General features: G+C 43.5%; 1 protein-coding gene across 2 annotated transcripts in view; it reads left to right on the top strand.

The window, feature by feature from the left end:
• The window catches only part of MSRA (methionine sulfoxide reductase A), a 241,008-nt gene that overhangs the window by 101,410 nt on the left and 115,593 nt on the right, over positions 1 to 24,005 (top strand). For both annotated transcript variants that reach the window (XM_059469332.1, XM_059469333.1), the window contains exon 3: positions 11,726 to 11,845. In XM_059469332.1, coding sequence (XP_059325315.1) covers positions 11,726 to 11,845 — 120 coding nt within the window. The remainder of the gene's footprint in view (positions 1 to 11,725; positions 11,846 to 24,005) is intronic.

Raw genomic sequence — 24,005 nt, 5'->3', positions numbered from 1 at the left:
TAATCAGCTTGATGATAGGACCGTGTAGCTCTATCTTAATCTCTTCACCACATTATTGTAGCAGAGGTTCTTTTTATCCCTAACAGACTTTGGAAACATAATATATTGAGAAACTGCTCTCTTCTTGAAAGAACAGAGGAGGGTGGCCAGGTTGAGGCATGATTAGTGACAGTATCTGTGGGCTCATTCTGCTGTGCTCATTCAGATTAAGGTGCTGCACCTGGGGTGGGGCAGCCCCTGGGATCAATCCAGGCTGGGGATGAAGGGATGGAACAGGCCTGGGAGAAGGATTTGAGGGTCCTGGTGGGTGAGAGCTGGACATGACCCAGCTCAGAAACCTCAGGGGAGGCAGAGATTCTGCCCCTCTGCCCCCCTCAGGTGAGACCCCACCTGCAGAGCTGCCCCAGCCCTGGGCTCCAACATCAGAGGGGTGTGGAGATGCTGGAACAAGTCCAGAGGAGACACCAGGATGATCAGAGGGATAGAGCAGCTCTGCTGTGGGAAAGGCTGAGAGGATTCGGATTGTTCAGCCTGTAAAAGAGACACTTCAGGGTGACCTACTTGCCCCTTCCAATACCTGAAGGGAACCTGAAAGAGAGATGGAGAGGGACTTTGAAATAAGACCTAGAATAACAGGACAAGAGGGATTGGCTCCAAACTGACAGGGAACAGATTTAAATTGGATATTAGCAAGGAATTCTTCCCTGGGATGGTGGATTCCTTGCTAATATCCAATTATCCAATGTCCAGGAAGGGAGGCCCTGGCACAGGGGGCCCAGAGAAGCTGTGGCTGCCCCTGGATCCCTGGAAGTGTCCAAGGCCAGGCTGGATGGGGCTTGGAGCAGCCTGGGATGGTGGGAGGTGTCCCTGCCCATGGCAAGGGGTGGGACTGGATGATCATTAAAATCCCTTCCAACCCAAATCATTCCATGATAAGTTTTGATTCCATTTTTGTACAATTTAGGGCTGTGCTAAGAACTTCCGATGCTTTTATTCATCATATTTCCAGTGCTCAAATAATTTATTTGGTAAGAGAAGTTAGAAGCAGTAAACAAATAGTTCAAGGAACTAGATTTTTGACCATAAACTTTTACATTGTTTTCTGTGTCCTTGGGATGCTTCAGGCATCATATTTGTGGGCTAGAAATATCAGGTGTCTACAGGACTCCTCAAGATGACTCTATAATGGATTAGACATGAAACAGAAGCAATTTCAATCCCAACATTTTGCACTTAAGGGCTGATTGTCCCTGCTTTGTGGATAGCTCTTCTTTCCTTCAGGTCAGATCCATTTGTGGTGCAATATTGCTTTGGATGTCGGTCAGTTGTTCATGGAAAATGCTGCCTGTTGATCCCAGCCACAAACATTCAATCAGCTGCATTACCAAATCCCCAAACATGAAAGGAAACAGGTGTTTATTGGTTTCCCCTTCCTGAATTTTACACTTTTGTGACAGTTCTCTTTGATGTTAATGGAACGTAGGAATATCAATGACCCTGTAAATAGAAAAAGTCAACTTTTGGGGATGTTTCTCTTTTGTTCTGTGTTTGTACCCAAAACCCAGCACAGCGGAATTCAAATCTGTGGCAAAGGCTTTGTGTGCTGTGGGTTTGAAAATAGCAACACCACTAATGATGGAAATCAGCTTCAGAGAGAAAACCTTTTAGAGTCTGAGCTCAGCCTTGAATTCCCAAAGCCTCCTGCTCATCTCGTTTTTCCCAGTGCTCCACCTGTCTATATATGATTGGATTGATGATTTATACAAAGCCAAGTAGACAGATTTTAGTGAATTTTCATGAATGAAACTTGATCTAATCGATGGATTAGACTGGACCTTGACCTGGTCTAGTGGAAGGGGGCTGGAATGAGATCAGCTTTAAGGTCCTTTCCAACCCAAACCATTCTGGGGTCCGTGATGTTTCCATGATCAAAGACCAAACAGGAGTAAGACATTGAACTGGTTTTTGGATGAATTGACATTTCTGATTCCTATTCTCTCATGCTTGATCTTCAGAGAATCATGAAATATCCTGAGTTGGAAGAGGCCCACCAGGATCACTGACTGAATTAATGACCTGGCACAGGGCACCCCAACAATCCCACCCTGTGCATTCCTGAGAGCATTGTCCAAACCCTCCTGGAGCTCTGGCCACCTTGGGACCTTGACAATTCCCTTGACTCATCCCAAGTTTTACTGAAAAATACAAACCAAGCAAAATATGGGAAGGAAAAAGTTTGAAAATACAGATTTTATTAAGTGGTGTTTGTCTTACTCAACAGGCACAAAATCAGAGATTCAATAAGGTTGGAAAAGACCTCCCAGATCATCGAGTCCAACCTTTGAAAGTCACAGGCAAGGCATGAAAAAGAGATTTTTAACAAAGAACCTGTAATTGGGATCCTTTGGTATTTTTCCAAAGAGGATTCTTTTGTTTTGCCTTGGTACCACTCATACCTCAGTTGTGGAGTATTTAAATAATATTTAATATATTATAATTTATATTGGCTTGATTATTTGCAGTGATTAGAAACAAACTCTGTATCTCAAGATTAAGGAAAAAGAGAGGGAAGAACTGACAAGGCTCTTGGTTTTCTTCACTCTCACAAGTTCTCTTCCTGAAAAGTGGATTATTGAGATTCTGATTATTCAGGTCCACAGTGAAATTCTGGAGGGTCCAAGTGCTGCTCATGGGTGGAACCTGAGGTGCACCATTGTTCTCCTGGCTCTACCAGGTTTGGGGAAGTGTCATAGGCACAGGGACATTCTTGGCCAGCTCTCAAAGGTCACAAATTTTGGCTTCTGCTGCTTTTCCATATTCTTCCAGTGTGTGGTGAGAACCTTTCAGGTCACCAGAAATGATTTTTTGGCTGGGCTGTATCTTCCAGTTTCTGGGAATTAGATGCAAGTTTTCCAATAGAGAATTCTGGTGATGGAATTTTATTGTGTGGAGTCACCAGAAAGCAGCTCTCTGGATTTTCAGGAGAAAAATGGTTTAAATATCCCTGCTTTTTGGGTGGGAAGGATATGGAGGCAGCGATTAAGGCCACCCTGGGAAGTGCTGGGATTCACTGACTTGGGTCTGTCCCTGCTCTCTGCTGGTTAAGCTCAAAATTGCATTGAAATAGGAATATATGAAACCTCTTGTGTTCTGCCTGGGAAGTTCAGAGCAACTGTGCTTTGTGCCTTATTAACATTCTGGATATTGGCTTCAGCTTTGTTTGAATCCTGTTGAGTTTGTATTATTTATAACTTGTAACATGCTTTAGAATGGGTTTGATAAACACATTTTGAAGTCGCTTTCTGTATCTCCCCATTGCTTTTCCCAGTTTGAGTGCTGTTGTCTTCAAGGGTTTTTTTCCAAAGTCATCCTTCTGACACATTTCCCATGCTGAAAACATGGCAGTTTTTTCTCTTGACAGTAAAAAATTCCTTCCCTCTGATGATAATCTGCTTTTCCTTTTGCAATAATCTGTTGTGCAGCTTTTATCCAAACATCCATCCGTACACAAACACGTGCCCACGCCCGCGTCCAACGTCAGCAGCCACAGGCAGGAACCAATTTCCTGGGCATTTGTTAATTTGAATGAACATGAGGCTTCTGCTTCTCCTATGGAAAGAAAAAAAAGAAGCAAACCCAACAGTTTCACTTGGGAATTCATGCAGTGTGAACAGAACACATCTTGGCAAAACGGTGAGCCAAGAAATTCCTCTTTAGTTGCTCTGTTAGGCAAACTGCATTTTAAATTTCTTGCCCAGGGCTTTGTTTGACTTGCCCCAGGCAAGCTGTTCAACATATTTATCAACCCTGTTGGAGCATTAGAGCCAACGCTCATCGAGGAAGATCATCCTCTTAATGCCATCTGTCATCAGCAGTTTCATTTCTTTCAGCTCAACTTGTTCTGTTTCACCGTTTTTTTCTTCCTATTCCTCCCAACCATTTCTTAGCTGATTGTTTCCCAGTGATCTCAAATATTCTGTGATTGCTCAGATATTCGGGGACTGTTGGATGTTAAACCCCTGAGGGTATCAGTGGTACAATTTTGTTTAAATCCTGATTGATAACATTAATCCTATATGGATCCAGATGGCTTCCAAAGCACCCTACGTGTCTCAGTGCTGTGCAAAAGATGAGAGTGCATTTCAATCTGACTCTGGAATTCTTTCCAGATCCTCGACAAGAACTTGAAGAAACTCAGAACAAAGGCTCTGGGGTAGTTTCATGCTGAATTTTTATCTTGAGGACATGGCTTTGATCATTTTAGATTTTCAAGGCCTTAATAAGAGTTGTGTAAGTGCACAGACAGTATCAAAGTGTTCAGCAAAGCTCTATCTGAGGGATACAGCACAACAAAGCTGTATCCCTTCCCAAGGGATTTGGGATCCAGTTTGCTCTTGGAGCAAATGGTTTGGGTTGGAAGGGACCTTAGAGATCATCCAGTTCCCATGGACAGGGACACCTTCCACTGCCCCAGGGCGCTCCAAGCCCTGTCCAACCTTGGGCACTTCCAGGGATGCAGGAGCAGCCACAACTTCTCTGGAAATTCTACTCAAGGTCCACAGCCAAGAATTTCTTCCCAAATCACATCCATCCCTGCCCTCTGGCAGTGAGAAGCCATTCCCTGTGTCCTGTCTCTCCATCCCTTGTCCCCAGTCCCTCTCCAGCTCTCCTGGAGCCCCTTTAGATCCTGGAAGGGGCTCTGAGCTCTCCCTGAATCCTTCTCTTCTCCAGATGAGCACCCCCAGCTCTCCCAGCCTGGAGGGTCTCCAGCCCTTGGAACATTTGTGGATTTCTGTGGATTCCTGTGGACTCTCCCCAGCAGATCCTCCAGAGATCTGCAGGTTCCCATCACAGCTTCCTTGCCCATGTTTTTTGGGGAGGGAACACAATGGTGCTCACCAAGATCTCATCCTGACCTTCCTTGGTGAAGCCAAGGTCCCCTCTTCGGCCTGAGGAGCTCTAAGAATTAATGGCTGCCACGATTTCAGAGCACAGAGCATCAATATCCCTTTGGCTCCGTGCTCAGAAATATCAGTACTTGGACTGTCTTCAATCAATCAGCTGTACCAACTGCTCTCCACAGTTTTTTTTAAGGAGGAAAATGCCAATCACACTCGGCATTTGGCTGAAATGTATGGAATGAGCATTATTCTATAGGGATGGAACTTGTCGAGGCTCAATTCCAGCTGGGGAAGGATGGGGAGGGGGAGAAATAAAACAAAAAACAAAAAAATCATTTCAGGTCGAAGCAGCTGAGCATTTCCTTCTCCAGATTTTTTAGAGGGAACAAAATCAATAGTATTCAAAATCTGGGCCAAGTCCTGTGCTGGCCAAGGGAAGCAGGATGCTGGCAGCTGTGCCTGCAGCTCCCGGAGATGCTGGCTCGGGCAGGAAGCTCTGAGGTAGTTGGTGGGATGTGCTCTTGGCTGTCCTTTGCTTCCTCAGTGTATGGGAGCAGCCTGTGGCTGGATCCTGTGGCACTGGAGCAGCTGGCACAGCCACTGCTCCCAGGGACTCCGAGCAGAGCCTGGCACGAGAGTCTGGAAAGATCCTGTCCCACTCCTTCCCCTCCTCTGGGCATTGGGAAGAGGTTTTCCTCTGCTCTTTATTCTCCCAGCATGTTTTATTATATTTAAAACTGACATTTCCCCCCCTCCATCCACCGTACACACCCCTCCCAGCTGGGGGAACACATCCCAAAATCCCGCTAACAGAAGGAGGAGCAGGATCCGTGTCCTTTGCAGTTCATCTTCCTCAGCGAGGCATTGCTGGCATGGGAACAGCTCCTTAGTCTGCTGCATGGAAAAGTGCCTTGGAGTGTGGGTGTAGGGATGGCAGGCGGCGGGCCAGGAGAGGCTTGGCATGCCAAGGAAATAATGCATTCATTCTTCAAAATATGACAAAAAAAAAAGAGTCTTCTGGATGTCCTGTTGGATCTGCTGTGGGAAGGCAGGGAGAGAGGGAAGGCTGGGAAATAAAGCTGGCAGGAGGGAAAGGTCGGTGGGAAGTCAGGTGTGTCTGCACCTGATGCTGCCAGAGAAGGATATTCCACAAAAATAAAGGACAAAAGGCATTAAAAATATTGCACAAATGAAAACATTTTATATCTGTACATGATAAGAAATGAAAATTGGCCAGTGTAGAACACAATGTACCCCTGTGACTTTCTTTAAATAAATGGAATAAATGGGAGGCTGAGGGTCCCCGAAGCTTCCATTGAGCTCCGGAGTTAATGGGTGTTAATTAGCACAGAATGGGTGCCGCTTGTGAGGCTGGAGTTTGGGTCAGGAGCACCCTTCTTATGCAAATTTGTTGCCTGTGCTCATTTGCATAATGGAATCATAAATAGGAATTTGCATCAGGGAATCTTCTTGGAGACCAAGGATCATTCAGATATGATAGGAACAGGTATTGGAGAAGAGATCAGAACAAAGGTGAGGAAAGGTTTCCTTTGGAGGTTGTGGAGCTTCTTGTGGGATTGGGAGAAAATGTCTGGAATGTTGAATAATTTTCGAATAAGTTTTCCAGTTGATTTTTTGGTGCTGTTTGATGGCTTCTGTACACAGTACACACAAAAAAGGAATTAACAATATTACAAGCTGTGAACATTATTATGAGGATAGATTACTTTGGAATTAGTAATTTTGTCTGGGACTCATCTCTGCAGCACAGAGTCCTACTGAGCTTGTAGGGCTGGTCATTTTTTATGGATGTGGAAGAGAAATAGACACAAAATCAGACACAAATAACTGTATTTAGGGAGATTTGATTCAACTTCAGATTCAGGGACTCTCAGGGTTTTGTAATGTCTGTGTCTGGGGTAGGGACTGGTTTCTCCTGTCTTAAGATATGCAAATGGGACACTCTGGTGTGACCCAACTGGAGCTGTGGGATCCCCAGTATCAGGAGGATGTGGAGCTGCTGGAGAGAGACCAGAGGAATCCACAGAGATGTTCCAAGGGCTGGAGCCCCTCTGCTCTGGAGCCAGGCTGGGAGAGCTGGGGGTGCTCACCTGGAGAGGAGAAGGATCCAGGGAGAGCTCAGAGCCCCTTCCAGGGCCTAAAGGGGCTCCAGGAGAGCTGGAGAGGGACTGGGGACAAGGGATGGAGGGACAGGACACAGGGAATGGCTGCACACTGCCAGAAGGCAGGGATGGATGGGATATTGGGAAGGAATAGTTGGCTGTGAGGGTGGTGAGGCCCTGGAATAGAATTCCCAGAGGAGCTGTGGCTGCCCCTGGATCCCTGGAAGTGTCCAAGGCCAGGCTGGACAAGGCTTGGAGCACCCTGGGACAGTGGGAGGTGTCCTTGCCCATGGCAGGGGGTGGAACTGGGTGATCCCTAAGGTCCCTTCGCACCCAAACCATTCCCTGATTCCATGACTTCCATTTGCCATGTCCAGGAGTGTTTACCCTGCCCTTTCACATGTCTCTCCTGAATTCTGTGTCATTTATGTCAGCCTTGTGCACACAGATGTCCTGGATATCCTCAGGCATCTCAAATGATCCCAAATGTCTCCATTTAGGGAAATAAATGAATCCCTGGATGTTGAAGCTCCTGTGCAGACCTGGTCAATGTGGTTAATCCATAAAAGCTGCTCATCCCTGCTAACACCTGAAGTTCCATTCTGCTCTGTTTGTCTCGGAATTTTTCAAATTTTTTTTATCTCTACAAATGGAGTGCTTATCTCTCTTATCAGAGTAGCACTTTGCTTTCATTATTTTAGAAGAATATTTCAGCTTATGCTGACTATTTATTAAGAATATGCAAATTACAGGGTTGCCTATGGAAACACAGGGTCCTTGGTGACAAAAAACCCTGTTCAGAGGATCTATAGGAGTGTGGATCCACAAAGAGAATAGCTGGAGAAAATGGATGTGGATGCTGGAATGGAATATAGATTCTATAATTTAATCCCCAATTGTTTGATTAATATTTTTTCATAGGGATGCTTGAAAATTTAAAGATTCCTGTCTGAATCTGTTTGGGTTTGAAGTTCAAAACCAGAAAAAAAAGAAATTAAAACGCCTTTTGAAATTTCAATTAAGAGTCAGTCAAAACCCATCACTATTCTTGTTTTTGTTTTGCAAATTAGCAATTAAAAAGTGACAAATGTCTTCAGTGCTGAAACACTCCTCTGCAATACCCATTATGTTCAAATAAGACTTTTTATTTTTTCTAGAAGCATGAGTGTTTCCCTGTTTCCTTCTTTTTTTTCTTCCTCTTAGGAATGCCTCCAGAAGGTCCCTCTGTAACTCCAAAGCTGCACTCACTTCCCCACTATTGGGGATTATGCAAATCTCTTCATGAATAGTTTAAAATCACATTCATGTTTTTGAGTTTTAAATTATAATATGGGTGGCTTATTTTGCTTTTATGGTTCTTTACCTCCTTGTTTTTTTTTTACTTATTTGTTTCCCCCTTTGCGTTTTTATTTAATTATTTAAATTTATTATTTGAATTATTTACTTCTTCAGTTTCCGTACTAAAGTAGTAATAATTAAAGGATGTAAACTTTTTTTTTGTACTACACGACCACGCGAAACCTTGAACTGAAATTATTGCCCTGTTTTGGTGATAATTGTCCACATTAACCATGGCTAGAGGCAGCCAGTGCTCTGGAAAACAGGCACTCCATGAGCTCACGTGTCTAATTCCAGAATATTATGTGGGATTTTATTGTTAATATTTCTCTCCTTATGACAATTTCTCTGTCGAACGTGGCACCACTTTAGCAGCATAACAAACATCAGCTGAATGGATTAATGCTGGGGAAAGCAATTTAGTGCTGGATTGTTGTAAATGATGTCTCTTTACCAGCAGGTTGTTTTATTATGACAAAGATTTCAATTTTATCTGTTCTCGGGGATGGGAGGATTTATTGTTTGTGTGAGGTGGCAGCACACTTGAGAAAATGATGAGAGCAGTTCTTCAGGAGAATAAAATCCCTTTCTCTCCGGGAAAGGGCGGCACAATAAACTCAGGGATCAGCTGGAAGAGGGAAAGATGGAGGAACCACGATGGGGACACAGGTCACTGGTGAAATCCACAGAGTCACAAAATAGTTCAGGTCCAGCCATCCCCCAGCACTGCCAAGGCCACCACTGACCCATGTCCCCAAGTGCCACATCCCCAAAACTTTTAAATCCCACCAGGGATGAGGAATCCACCCTGCCCTGGAAAGAGGGGTCAGGGGTCAGAGATGATTATCAATGAGAGAATCCCCAATAATAGTTATTGATCAGGTCATTGGCCACAGCCCTGATGATCAGGGATTTCAACAGCAACATTAGTGATTTATTGAGCATTAAAATCCCTGAAATAAAACAGTAAGAATGAGCATTTCTGTATTGTATTTTGAGTTGGGCCTGTATGTGAGCTCAAACCCGAGTTTGGGTTGTCTTCTTAATCTTGGGTTGCTCATTCACGCATTCCTAGGTACTGGCCTAGGAATATGATGTGGAAGAAAATGTGGATCTGTCCCATTCCTTGGCATGGATGATGTTTTTCCTTGGCCTCCCCTCAGTGTGTTTGTCCAGCCAGTGGTAGTTTGATAAATTGCCTCCTATGAGAGCCTCAGCCTCTTTCCCTGCCCCTGGAAAGAGGGGTCAGAGATGATTATCAATGAGAGAATCCCCAATAATAGTTATTGATCAGGTCATTGGCCACAGCCCTGATGATCAGGGATTTCAACAGCAACATTAGTGATTTATTGAGCATTAAAATCCCTGAAAAAAACCAGTAAGAATGAGCATTTCTGCTTTGTATTTTGAGTTGGGCCTGGATCTGAGCTCAAACCTGAGTTTGGGTTGTCTTCTTAATGTAATGTGGAAGAAAATGTGGATCTGCCCCATTCCTTGGCATGGATGATGTTGCTCTTTGGCCTCCCCTCAGTGTGTTTGTCCAGCCAGTGGTAGTTTGATAAATTGCTTCCTGTGAGAGGCTCAGCCTCACCTGCTGTGGGGGCACAGCTGGAATTTTAGGCAGCTGGAGCTCAAACTTCCCTTGGAATATTAAGGATGCAAAGCACTGAAGTAGAGTTGGGCAGGAGTTTATTTTCCATGTGTCTCATGCAGATCCAGACTTGGGATCTAAGCAAAAAAAAACCCCAAAACAAGTTAAATCACCCTTGGAAGGAGTTTCATACAGTCTTGGTGTGCCCAATTCCCAATTCCATGGGAGTTCCTGGCTCTGCTCTGGAGCCAGGCTGGGAGAGCTGGGGGTGCTCACCTGGAGAAGGATCCAGGGAGAGCTCAGAGCCCCTTCCAGGGCCTAAAGGGGCTCCAGGAGAGCTGGAGAGGGACTGGGAACAAGGATGGAGGGACAGGACACAGGGAATGGCTGCACACTGCCAGAGGGCAGGGATAGATGGAAGGAATTTTTGGCTGTAGGGGTAGGGAGGCCCAGGAATAGAATTCCCAGAGAAGCTGTGGCTGCTCCTGGATCCCTAAAAGTGTCCAGGATCAGGCTGGATGGGCCTTGGAGACACCAGTCTGATTTAGGTGAGGAACCCAAGTCCAAGAGCCCTGGTTGTCTCTGTAACCAAGGGACAATAACTGCAATTTCATCATCAATTTGTATCTTCTGCAGGAATTGTCCTCAAGAGTTCCTGCCTATTTCCAGGATCTCCAGGAGCAGCCTTGGCTTTTAATTGCTGCAGCTTGCTTAAGCATCTGAATTAGAAGTAGAAATCCCAGTTCCGTACTTTTTGGTGAATTAAAACTTAAATTTGAAGGTAATTTCTGAAGGTTCAAAGAAGGAACATTGTGAGGCATCAAGGAGGGGCTGCTCTGCTCTTCTGGTTGTGCTTTGAAGGATCATTTCTATGACTTTTTACCCTGTTATATCTGCAGGGTTACCTGGAGAAAACTCTCATGAATCACTAATTTCTGTGTATACAGAAATAGTGTATTTAATGTTTATTTTTACTGCCTTTATTTCAACTGTTTTAGAAAGGGAATAGCAACAGGATGTTATAATTGAAAAGAAAAATGCATTGCTCTAATTTGACAATACTGGAATCTTCATGACACTCTAAATAAAAACTTTAATAAATAGTCCCTTAAACATTTATTTAACTAAGCCATCAGAGAATTGTCAGTGTAGGTGGTGCTTATTCCTTTAACCAGAAGAGGTTTTAATTTAGACCCTTAAACAGTCTGATGTCCTTTGATAATTGGCCATGGGGGCGAATGACTACAAAAATCTTGTCTGAACATCAAATATCTCTGTGCATAAATTGTTAAGCTGAAGCATTTTTCCCTTTTTATAACATATAATATAATCCATTATTGCTTCCACCTCTGCCTGAAAGCAGAAAATTAAATAACTGTTTGGCATTAATACAAATTATTGTGTTTTGACAGCTTCCTAATCACTTCAGGTAAAAATGGTGCTGCACAAACAGCACAATTGCCTTATAAGAAATTATTTTTTGGTGTGTGCATGAGATTTCTCCTTGTTTGGGCCCTCAAACCCTTTCAAGGTTTGTCCTCTGTGATAAATTGATATTCAGAAGCATAAATCAGGCTGTGCTTGAGTCGTGCTCTGATGCAGAATGGATTTCTCTTTATAGTTACTCTATAAATAAACTTGGACAACACTTGACCAGCAGGTGCTGCCGATAGATGTTCCTTCCACTATGCCCTGTATCAATTAATATGCAAATGAGTGATTGAGTATTGGCAGATTTTGACCTCTCAATGTGTATTTTGTGCCCTCTTCAGGTATGGGGTGTTTCTGGGGAGCTGAGAGGAAGTTCTGGAGGCAGAAAGGAGTGTATTCCACTCAAGTGGGTTATGCAGGAGGACATACCCCAAACCCTACCTACAAGGAGGTGTGCTCAGGTGAGTCTTTCCTCTTTGGTTTTTAAGGATCAGGAGTGGACTCCTGAATTATGAATGTGAAGAGTGAAATGCGTGTCTGTGACTGAGGAGATTTGGGGTTGACTTTACATCCCAAACTGTACTGAAATCTATGAATGCCCATCCCATTGCTGTCTCCTAATAATTAATGAGTCAGTGTATGAACAAATATTCTATTCTGATTAATAATCTGTTAATTCTTCACACACTTCAGTGCACAGCATCTTGTCATTTCCAGGCCGAACCCTTGCATTTTTTTTTTACTCTGCACTACAAAACTCCAATGCAGTTTCTTTCTGTGATCTAAACCAAAGAAACTCTGGTAGCCACCTAATGCTGCTGGAGGAGAAAATCCTGTTCTTTCTTGGACACACTTGGAAGTTTTCCTTTGGTTTATTTTCTTGTTGACATTTTTATGCCAAATGGTGACACTGGGGCTTGTTCTTAGTGACAAACTCTCACATGGGCTTCATGGAAAGGGTGTGAAAAGTGACACGGACAAATAATGGGCACTTGAAGCCCTGTGCAGAGGTGCTGCAAGGCAGCCAAAAAGGCAGAAACTTGCTGGAAATTGTGAAAAGTGGGGAAAAGGGATGATTTGAGGTGGAATGGAGTGGAATGGAAATAGAAATAGAAATAGAAGGAAAAGGAAAAGGAAAAGGAAAAGGAAAAGGAAAAGGAAAAGGAAAAGGAAAAGGAAAAGGAAAAGGAAAAGGAAAAGGAAAAGGAAAAGGAAAAGGAAAAGGAAGGGAAAGGGAATTAAATTGCAATGGAATGGAATGGAATGGAATGGAATGGAATGGAATGGAATGGAATGGAATGGAATGGAAATAGAAATAGAATTAAAAATGAAAAGGGAAGGGGAGGGAAGGGAAGGAAAAATGAAAAGGAAGTGAAAAAGAAAAAGGGAAAATGAAAGGGAAAGTGAAAAGGAAAAGGAAAGAGAAAATGCAAGGAAAGGGAATTAAATTTGAGTTGAATGGAAAATTATTTTTCCACTTTATGGGAGAAGGGAAGGGAAATTAAATTTGATTAGAATGGAATGGAAAATTCTTTTTCCATTTTCTGGTGACAGCCATACAGAGGACAATCTGAAAAAGCCTTCTGGAGGGTGTGCAGGATTTGGAGCTATTTTCAGTGCGTTCTCCTAATACATAAATACACCATTTTTGGCCAGCATTACACAACCCAGGATGTTCATTCAGCACCAAACATCTTTTCATATTTTGCTTACAGATGTTCAGAACAATTCTGTTGCTCTGTATATTCATAAGCTTTTAGAAATCTGCATAGCTCAAGTGGCACTGAAATCAGAAGGGAAGAACTCTGCTGTTGTTATGCATAAACTGGGGATGTACAATTACCATATAAAATACGCAGCTAACGATGATTTCCTTAAAAACAGGGTCGTTTATAGGCTTGTGGTTCAGGCTGTTCACATGTGAGCAGGTCATTTGGGTTTGCTTTCAGTTGTTTTCTTTGTTTATCTTCAGTGACTGGAATGTAGAGAAAAATAAAGCATGTCTGGTTATTGTATGATATTAGTTAGAAGGCTGAGATTCAGTGAATTAAACCAATTTATAATCTTGTCAATTCTCATCTTTCTGAGGCATTTTCTCTCATGCACAAATCACAATTTCTAATAGTTAACAATTCAATATAACAATGTGCCACACAGACTTTGTTTCTGCTCTGAGTTATGTAAAATATTTGGCTGTGAAGTTGTTTCACATTTCCTAAGCAGAAAATCCAGGTTTTTCTGAGAAATACTACAGCTTCTTCCATAAGAATTATTATTTTGACTGATTCTTCCATATTGGATTTCCAGTTCTCCTTAAAATGTCTTGGCTCCCAAAGGTCACCTGGAAGGCTTCTAAATAGCTGATGGAGGAGAGTGGAGAAAGGGAAAATTAATTTCTTGCTCTGTTACCTCCTGTCCCTGTGGTCAGCTGGTGATTTCCCAAGTTAATTCCACAAGCCCAGAGCAGGGTGGTGGTTGGGATGTTGTTATTTAAGGATGGAAAGGTGTGGGGAGGGTTTGGCTGAGTAATGTGGGGTTAATTTTACATGTTTGTGCATAAACTGTTGATATAAAAGGCAACAGAGGGAAATCTGATGGGAATTTTTCAGGAGTTGTTGATAGCAATAGAGAAATAAATGTAATATTGGAAAGTTCTTGGTTTCTTGGATTTGCCCTTGCGTAAAAATGCAGAAGAAACTCCTGTGACAAACTGTCAGCATTTTCATGGAATCCTGGAATCTTGGAATGATTTTGAGTGGGAAGGGACCTTAAAGCTCATCCATTTCCACCCTGTGCCATGGGCAGGGACACCTTCCACCATCCCAGGTTGCTCCAAGCCCCATCCAGCCTGGCCTTGGACACTCCCAGGGATCCAGGGGCAGCCACAGCTTCTCTGGGAATTCTATTCAAGGTCCACAGCCCAGAATTCTTTCCCAAATCCCATCCATCCCTGCCCTGCGGCAGTGAGAAGCCATTCCCTGTGTCCTGCAGAAGATATAAATTGAGGATGAAATTGCAGTTATTGTCCCTTAATTACAGAGATCACCAGAGCTCTTGGACTTGGGTTCCTCACCTAAATCAGACTGGTGTCTCCAAGCCCTGTCCAGCCTGGCCTTGGACACTTCCAGGGATCCAGGGGCAGCCTCAGCTTCTCTGGAAATTCTATTCCAGAGTCTCCCCACCCTCACAGGGAACAATTCCTTCCCAATATCCCATCCATCCCTGCCCTGTGGCACTGGGAGCCATTCCCTGTGTCCTGTCCCTCCATCCCTCATCCCCAGTCCCTCTCCAGCTCTCCTGGAGCCCCTTTAGGCCCTGGAAGGGGCTCTGAGCTCTCCCTGGATCCTTCTCTTCTCCAGGTGAGCACCCCCAGCTCTCCCAGCCTGGCCCCAGAGCTGTCATGAATTTGGGACTCTCCCGATGCTCAGGCATGGCCTTACATTCCTTGGAGAACCCTTCAGCTGGACACTACAGCATTCTTCCAAAGTGGCTCTGGCTTCTCCAAAGTGTTTAAATGTATAATTAAACTACAAATATTCCCTTCCCTTTCTGCAGCTTGTAAAAAGGGATCTGAAGGTTTCCATGGACAGGAACTGAGTCCTCAAGATTAAAGTTTCCAAGCAGTAATGAGAGTGGCTCAGAACATTTTCTTATGTTATTAAATTGCTGTCAAGAGAACAGATTCCTGTTGTGCCTTTGTCTGGTCTTTTTTTTTTTTTTTTTTTAATCCTTATAAGAACAGGATATAGGAATTTTAATGACTGTGAAGAATCTCAGTGTTCACCATGCCCTTGATCTGTGCCTTGATAGGATTGGCCAATTGCTCCACCTCTCCCCTTTCCCCCCCCCCACCCCAGTTCACCTGTGAGAAAGGAAGGAAAGGTCAGCCAAAGTACAAAATACTGCATCAATCAAAGTTAACGTCATGAAATGCGGGAATTACTGTTTTGTGTATTTTTTGTAGCCATTGAAGAACAGGATTTTGTAGAAAATCTGTAATTTTTGTTAACTAGAACAGTTGGAACAAGTTGTGTCTCTGCAATCATGAGATTATCGTCCTAGGATCCTCCTGGATGTGCATCTAAACCTTGATATGACCCTAGAAACTATAATTTGTCCTCCATTGAATTGCTAAGTCATGAAATAAAATGAATGTAGCAATTTCACTTCAAAAATAATTTGGAAAGGTGATGGCAGATGCTGCTGTAACGATAAAACCTTGGCAACAAGAACCCAACAGATGCACTGAATTTCACTTACCTGCTCCTCTGCAGCTCTACCTCCAAATTTTCAAAGCTGACACTCCTGACACATGTTATTTTTCAGCTGAGAAGTTGACCAAGAAAACTTTATTGTACCTTAAAATCCAGGATGCAGGAATGGAGTCTGTAGATTTGTCATTTAAAAATGAAAGGCAGAATAAATGGATGTTTTTCATGGTAAAGAAATGGTAAGTAAATTTGCCATTGCCTGAAAAACAAAAAGCTCCTTGCCCACAAGGGATGGCAGCAGCTCTGCTGAGGGAGCTCTGCTCCATCTGTAATCAAGGCTGAGTTCATTTTCCATCTCAGAATTTGACTTCTCAGGGTCAATGTCTTGTCTGGTTCAGGCTTGAAGAAACCTAAGTGATATTTATTATTTAGATACCTGATTGTGCCTCGTAGCAAATTTAAAATCCTCATAGCCTCACTGCTGTCCTCTGCTCCTTTCATCTGTTTATCCCAGCATTGCCCACAATCACAGGCTTGGGTTGTAGCAGCAGCAATATAAATTCCAAATATATTATTTATTATTAACAACTTTATTTGAATTGTATTCCACTGAGATGTGTTGTTTCCATCTTCCCCGTCTCCTGCTTTATTAAAGATATATACAAGATGAAAATGTGGCAGCCCCAGAGGTTGAAAGAGCCATTACAGAGCAAGTCAAAGGCAAAATCTTCTGACCTGGAGCCTGCAGGAAGCTCCCAAAGGAGCTTCAATTTCACAGGAGATTCCAAGCAGGATTGGGCTGAGATGTTCCCCATGTCACTGGGCCTGAAAACAGAGGATGCAGCACAGAGCTGCTTCTTTTTAACTATCACAACACGTTGTGTTTGTGAAAATGGTGTTGTAAAAAACCTCAGTGCTGTTGTTGAGGCTGGTGGGGGGGGGGGGTTCCTACTTTTTGTCTTTTTTGTTCTTTTTGCTGTGGAGACCTTGTTAAGAAAAAAATAAGCTACAAAGGCAGTTAGTCTGTGCTCAAACTGTGCTCCCAGAATTTATGGTTACTACAGGTGGTAGGTATTGGGAATAAATCCTTCCCTGAGAGGATGCTGGGGCCCTGGCACAGAGAAGCTGTGGCTGCCCCTGGATCCCTGGAAGTGTCCAAAGCCAGGTTGGACAGGGCTTGGAGCAACCTGGGATAATTCCCATGGCAGAGGAGGTGGAAAGGGATGGATTTTAAGATCTCTTCCCACCCAAACCACTGTCTGTGAAACCAGGGAGAAGCTGCATCTCTTGGGAGACCATGGCTCTGGAATGAAAGCAGGTGATAGAACATGTTGGTATTTTCCTTGCATTTCTTGTTTATTTGGTTGTGCTCCTATTCTTTTGCTGCTCATTCCCCCAGGTGAAATCTTCCTTCCTTTCAGGCACAGGACTGAAATGCTGTGGTGTCAGTGTGGATATGTTTGATAATGTATTTTTCCTGAAATTGGGAGAGCACTGCAATTACTCTGTGCAAACATCACCCCCTCTGACTTGCTTGTTTTATGGAACATCTTCCTGTGCTGGCATAGAAAAGTTTAGAAATTAACTCTTGTCTCACAGAGGTAATTAAGATTTTGAATAATTCTTCAAGTGACCTGCACAGTTTCTAGGTGTTGGATGAATAATGAAATTATCAAACCACAGGAGTTTAACTTCTATTTGCTCAGCTATGCCCAAGCTGTTGTAGTTCAGCTTTCGATAAGTAATTTTTTATAGAGAAGTTGTTCTCTGTCTCACCTTTGCAGACACTCATTTTTACCTCAGCTTCCTCCAGGTGAGGAGAATTTGGTCCATGAGGAAGACAAGAACTCCATCCAGTGAAAGGAAAGGCAAAAGACCTTTGGATCCTCGTGGCTGTGATGCACGGCAGCAACAACAATCTAAAGGATATTTAGAGAAGGATTTTGGGGAAAGGCAGAGCTCAGGGGTGTTCCTGGATTTCCTGGGCTAAGATTTGAGCACATCCATTGCAGGTGAATTCTTTGCAAAGAGACGAAAGAGACAAAAGCCTTTCAGAAGGTTTGGTGCACTAAAAAAGGGGAGATTGTGGAGCTGGGATTAGAGAAGGTGTAGAGTAGCACCTGCAAACTTCTGGATGAAACATCAAAACCCATTGCAAAGTAGAATCCATCCCTTTGTATCTGTCAGGTTGGAAGTCCTGGGTGTAAGCAATGGAAAAGACTCATCCAATTTTTATTTGAACACCCAGAATGATGGAGTTCCACCATTTCCATCTGTGGGCAACTTCCCCACAATAATAGGGTGCAACACCCCTCCTAAATGATTTGTAGGACTCAGTTAATTCTTTTTAACACTGCAGCAGAGATCTTTGCCTGCAGAGCCCCAGGGATCAGCCACAAGGCACCCAAAATGCTTCTGACAAAAGATAATTGAGGTACAGCTGAGGCTCCTGCTGCTTTTTGCTCATTGACTTCAAAACCCTTTCCAAAAATTGTGTCTGGGACCTGGATCCCCCTAGAACAGGGGCAGGAGGGAGAGTAGATCACTCTTCTCCTGACCCCAGGATGTTTAAGGAATACCTTGGCCATTGCTGGGATAACTGGGTCACTCAAAAGTTTATTTTGCCCTTCACTTGGGCACCACATCCCCTTTTTATTTAAGCTACTTTTCTGGAAATTCCTTGGGTATAGAGTCTCAGAAAAGGAATAAAAGGAAGGGAGGACATTGGACTGTTTGGAATGTACCTGCTGTGCTGATTCACACCAAGGATGCAGCTGATCTAAGAATTTACTGCAGCAGAAATCAGCATGGCTTGGTCTGGATGGGGCTTGGAACAGCCTGGGCTAGGGTCAACTGGACCTGGATCAACTTTAGGGTTCCTTCCCACCCAAACCAGACCAAGTTCTGTCTTCATTTACCTCCCAGCTTCCAGGTATTAATGATTTAGTCTTTAATCATCACTGATGACCTTTTCCGTATTAATTTGTTTATCCACCCCTTTAATACGATTTCATTCCTGGCATTCACAAATAGGAGGGGAAATTGGGGGTTCATTAACTCCAGTACTGAGCCCGTGCAGGAAGTTTCAAAGAGAACTTGTTAAAGGATATTTTATTAAAGGTTAATTCTTGGCAGCTCCAAATCAACGTGTCTGGAAATTAAGCATTTATTCTGAGGAGGAAGGAAAAATTTCCTTTACTGATAGTCTTCCCTTATTTATGAGTATTCCATAGTAATGTGCTGTACCTCTGTACCATCAGTAGGGCTCAGAGCAATAGGAGAGCTGGAAAGTGATGAAAAAACAAGGTAGTGGGGGAAAAAAGACAGATCTGCCATAGGAGGTCTGAAAATATCACTTATGCACAAGGCTGCTGTCAGGACGTGTTGTTTCTTACCCAACAGTTCAAGTAGTTGCTGTTATTCATCTACTCAGGATTAACATTGTGATGTGAACTGTGGCCACCAGCACTAGAACAGTTTGGTGTGTTAGTGAAAATGAAGTTATCAACAAGTTCACTGTTGTTATGGCAGCCAGTGGGGTCTCTTCCTTTTTGTATTTCTTGTGCTTCTTGTACTTGAAGTACTCCTTGTTTTTGCTCTGGAGACACTTGTAAAGTGAAAACAAGCTATAAAGCCACTTACTGAGCCTACCAAACTGTGAATGAGGGAGGAACCTTAAGGTGATCTAGTTCCTGCAGCACTCAGAGCAAACCTGATTTCTACTTGGATGAGGTCACCTCAGGCTGGTCACTTTGTCCACATCTCCAGGCTGACCCTAAATTTGTCCTTCCAAAGGAGGAGAAGCTGCCTGCCTTGGATGGAACCCTCTTGGAGCTCTTAAAAATCAGCTGAAGGATTGTCCTCTTTGTCTTCCAAAGCAGCTGCTTTGTTAAAAGCAAAAGGAAAACACTCAGAAGTACCTGAAGGGAGCCTACAAGGAAGATGGAGAGGGAATTTTCACAAGAGCCTGGAGGGACAGGACAAGGGGGAGTGGGTTTACAGTGACAGAGTAGATTTAGATGGGATAATACCGGGAAGAAATTCTTCCCTGTGAGAGTGCTGAGCAGCTGGGATGGAATTCCCAGAGAAGCTGTGGCTGCCTCTGGATCCTTGGCAGCATCCAAGGCCAGGCTGGACAGGGCTTGGAGCAACCTGGGATGGGGAAAAGTGTCTCTAGCCATGGCAGGGGTGGGAATTTAACAGTCTCCTGCCACCCAAACCATTCTAATTCCATTATTTTACATAGCCAGGACTCCTCCTAGACTTGTATTTAGCAAGGAATATTTTGCTCTGAGGAGCTCAGTGCACTCTTTGCACTGCCCTGCTCTTGTTTTCAATCCTTTTGGGGTGTTTGGCTGTACTGATATTCCCAACCACCCCTTTTAAATCCATGGATCCTAGGAGTGCTCTGTCTGGGAAGAATCAGGAAGGAATGATGAGATTTATCTGCCTGGAGATATTTCTGTGGCTGTTACTGAGCCCAGAAAAGCTCTGTGGCAGTGGCAGTATCTGTTCCCACAGTGTATCCACACACATCAAATGTTCCTGGGAAAACAAACCCAAATCCCAACATTTGTCCAATTGCAGTTTTTTTGTCGACTCCTTTCCCCTCTCAGTTTAATCCAGTGTTTACTCAGTCAAGTGATTCAATTAGGAGCTGTTTTTATTTTCTTTCTGAGGAGTGAAGAATGTTAATTGTAGCTGAAATGCCTTCAAGTGATTCTCTCCTAATGTCACATTTCCATAAAATCTAGGAAAGCTTTGCTTTCTGCAAAGAGAGTGCAGCAGCAGAACAACAAAATGCTAAAAAACTGGGTTTAATGTTCTGAATGCTGGACTTGGCGTGGACTGGGACCTTGGTGGGGAAAGCAGAGGAAAAAAAGAAGGTCCTTTACTCCCAAAGTGTTGTGCTAGACTGAGAGAGAAGGCAGCAGATTGTGCAGACAGTTGGAGAAATCAAAGCTTAGGAGAATTAAAATTAATATGAAAAGCCATGATCTCAGTGTGTACAGAAATGTCACTGCCTGGGTTGGAGTAGAGAGGAAGGGAAATCAGCTTTAATTCTGCTGTCCCTGGGTTCCCAGGCTGTTACTGGGGTTTCACTGGAGCATGATTGTGACCATGTTCACAGAGGTCTTAGGATGAGGGAAGAGACGAGGATCTGACTCCATGTTTCAGAAGGCTGATTTATTATTTTATTATATCTATTACATTAAAACTATACTAAAAGAATAGAAGAAAGGATTTCATCAGAAGGCTGGCTAAGAATAGAATAAGAATGACTGATAACAAAGGTTTGTGGTTCAGCTCTCTGTCCGAGCCAGCTGACTGTGATTGGCCATTAATTACAAACATCCAACATGGACCAATCACAGATGCACCTGTTGCATTCCACAGCAGCAGATAATCAATGTTTACATTTTGTTCCTGAGGCCTCTCAGCTTCTCAAGAGGAAAAAATCCTAAGGAAAGGATTTTTCATGAAAGATGTCTGCGACACATGATATGGATGGGGCTGGTCGTTCCTCTCAGGGATCTTGTGAGCTATGAAAGACAGAGCTGCATTCCTGTTGCTGGTACTTTGGGGCCTCCATTCATGGAATCAGTAAAGCTGGAAAAGATGGAAAATTTGGAAAAAAATATGATTGTCATTGAGTCCAACCATCAACCAGCACCACCAGCAAACCATGTCCCCAAGTGCCACACCCACACATTGTTTGGGCACTCCAGGGATGGTCACTGCACCCTTGCCCTGGGCAGCCTGAGCCAGTGTGTGATAATCCTTTCCATAAAGAAGTTTTTCCTAATATCCAGCCTAAACCTCCCTGAGGCACCTGGAGGCTGTTTTGTCTCATCCAGAAGAGTCTGACACCAACTCCCTGCATCCTCCTGTCAGTGTCTTGTAGAAAGCAAAAATGTGATCCATGACCTGGGATTAAGGAGATCCTGATTTATCCTGGCCACAAATTTGCTTTATTCATCCTGAGAGGTGACAGGTACCATGGGCTGAACTGAAAATTTGAATTATTGACTGTCATAATTACACATTGTTTACTTCTTTTTTTCCTTTTTTTTTCTCACTTACTGGATTTTTTTGTGTTATAATGGCTTAGATTTTTATTTGGAAAGGACACAAGCCTTAATCATGTCATTCCCTCTGCTGAATGCTGTGAAAATTCTTTGTTCCAAGTCAAATGGAACACCATTATAGCACACTTATCATCTCCTAAAAAAGTAATAAATTGGGTCAAACTGATCCTAGACATAATTCTGCTGATGTTAATGGTGTTACATCAGGAAGAAATTTCTCTCAGCCTGTTAATAGGATGATAAGATAAAAATGTGGCTACCAAGGAGCAAACAGACCTTGGGAAAAGAAGTTCCACTCTCACTGATCCTGCCCTGTTTCTGCAATGTTTTGAAGCTACAAAGCATTGCAAGAGTGCTAAATATTGACATTTTTGCTATTATTATTATTATCTGAATGGGCTGGTGATGGTGGGGGAGGTGGTCAGGATTCTATTCCATTTCCTCCTTTGAAATTTTTGGCTCCAGGAGAGCTGACCCTGAACCAGTGGTAGGTGCAGATGGGACCATTATTTTTCACCGCTTCATTTATTTTGTTTTAACAAATGGTTTCCTTTTCTCTCCTGCCTCGTTGCTCTGTGTTCAGGGCCAGCTCAACCCTTCTGCAGGTGTTCAGAGGTGTTCAAAGGCAGGAGCAATGTGTAATGAGCTCTCCCCTCATGTCCCAGCTGCCTTTGTGAGCCGGTCAGAAGTCTTTAGGTGAAGCTAAAATTAAATGGAAATGTATGGGCTGGGATCTGGTGTCTTTAGTCTGAGCTGAATTTAGGCTTGGAAGCAAAAGGAAAGTAGGATCCAGTTTGTATTAACTAGGTCAGATTTTGGGTGGAGAGAGAACCTTCTTCCCTCTTCTCCTAAACGTGCAGCAATATGTAATCCAAAGGGGAAAATGGAATCCATATCCAAATAACCCAAATAATCCAAAATGTGGAAATAGAAGCAAACAAGATGAGATTCTTGCACAGGGAAAAGCGGAGATTTGGCTTCCCACAGTGTACCTGGCATGAAGCTGCTGCCAGGTGCATCAGCCCAGATGTTAACTCTGGGGATGGATTCCAGGACCTTTCCTTTCTGTCTCTTCTTCTTCTCCTCCCTGCCAAGATTGCCCCAAGCAGTAGAAGAAAACAAACTTCTCACCTGGCTCCTGGTGTCCAGGGAAGGGAACGGAGCTGGGAAGGGGCTGGAGCACCAGGAGGGGCTGAGGGAGCTGGGAAAGGGGCTCAGCCTGGAGAAAAGGAGGCTCAGGGGGGACCTTGTGGCTCTGCACAACTCCTGACAGGAGGGGACAGCCAGGGAGGGTCAGGCTCTGCTCCCAGGGAACAGGGACAGGATGAGAGGGAACAGCCTCAAGCTGTGCCAGGGAAGGTTCAGGATGATTATTAGGAAAAATTCTTCATGGAAAAGGTGGTAAAACATTGGAAGGGGCTGCCAAGGATAGTGGTGGAGAGATTTAAAAGCCCCGTGGATGTGGCACTTGGGGACACAGATGAGTGGTGGCCTTGGCAGTGCTGGGGAACAGTTGGACTTGATGATTTCAGAGGGGCTTTTCCAACCCTGATGATTTTATAATTTTATAATCTCACACTTGGGTCTCAGCAGTGGCCTGGCTTTACCAGGACATGTAAGGAATGTGCTTCCTGAGCATTTCCTCTAAACCTGGAGTTAGGAGACTTCCAACAGATTATTCTCTTATTTTGAGAGTCCTTTGGGATCTTGACTGCAAACTCCCTGGGCAGGTGTTTGAACCAAGGGCTGTCACACCAAAATTTGGCAATATTTTGCTACCAGCTTCCACAGTTCCAGATCCAATTAAGTAGGAAGAGCAAAATACTTCTCCTGGTCTTTCCCAAAAAATTCACAGACTCCAACCCAAGGTCTCTAAAGATTAGCAGTATCTTTCATGTACAGCAGTTGAGATTTATGGAACTTTGCATAATAAAGAGAATCATTTCTATGGCCTGCTTGAGGGATGACTATTTCAGGCAGCTCTGTAAAATAAAGTAGTGAATTAAAAATGGCACTGCTTTGCAGCAGAACTGCATTTGTTGCTTCTGCTTTTCTGCCAGGCAGTTTTGATCCACCCAAGTGCAGGAATAATCAGTCACAGCAGATATGGAAGGCAAATCCTGCAGACCAACTGAGTGGAAAGCCAAGTGTCTCCCTGCATATTCATCTATTTATCGCCTCTGATTCTCCTCTAATTCCTTTATTTTCCATATGATAATAGACTTTTCTCCATGCACACCCATTGTTCCCATGAAACAGGATTTGTCTGCACATGAGATGTTCATATAACGTGTGAGGGCAGAATTCATCAAAACAATTGA

This window comes from Ammospiza nelsoni, chromosome 3 (assembly GCF_027579445.1).
Source record: "Ammospiza nelsoni isolate bAmmNel1 chromosome 3, bAmmNel1.pri, whole genome shotgun sequence".
Classification (NCBI taxonomy): Eukaryota; Metazoa; Chordata; class Aves; order Passeriformes; family Passerellidae; genus Ammospiza; species Ammospiza nelsoni.
Note: the sequence above shows the minus strand (reverse complement) of the source record. Positions and strands in the feature narration are given on the sequence as shown.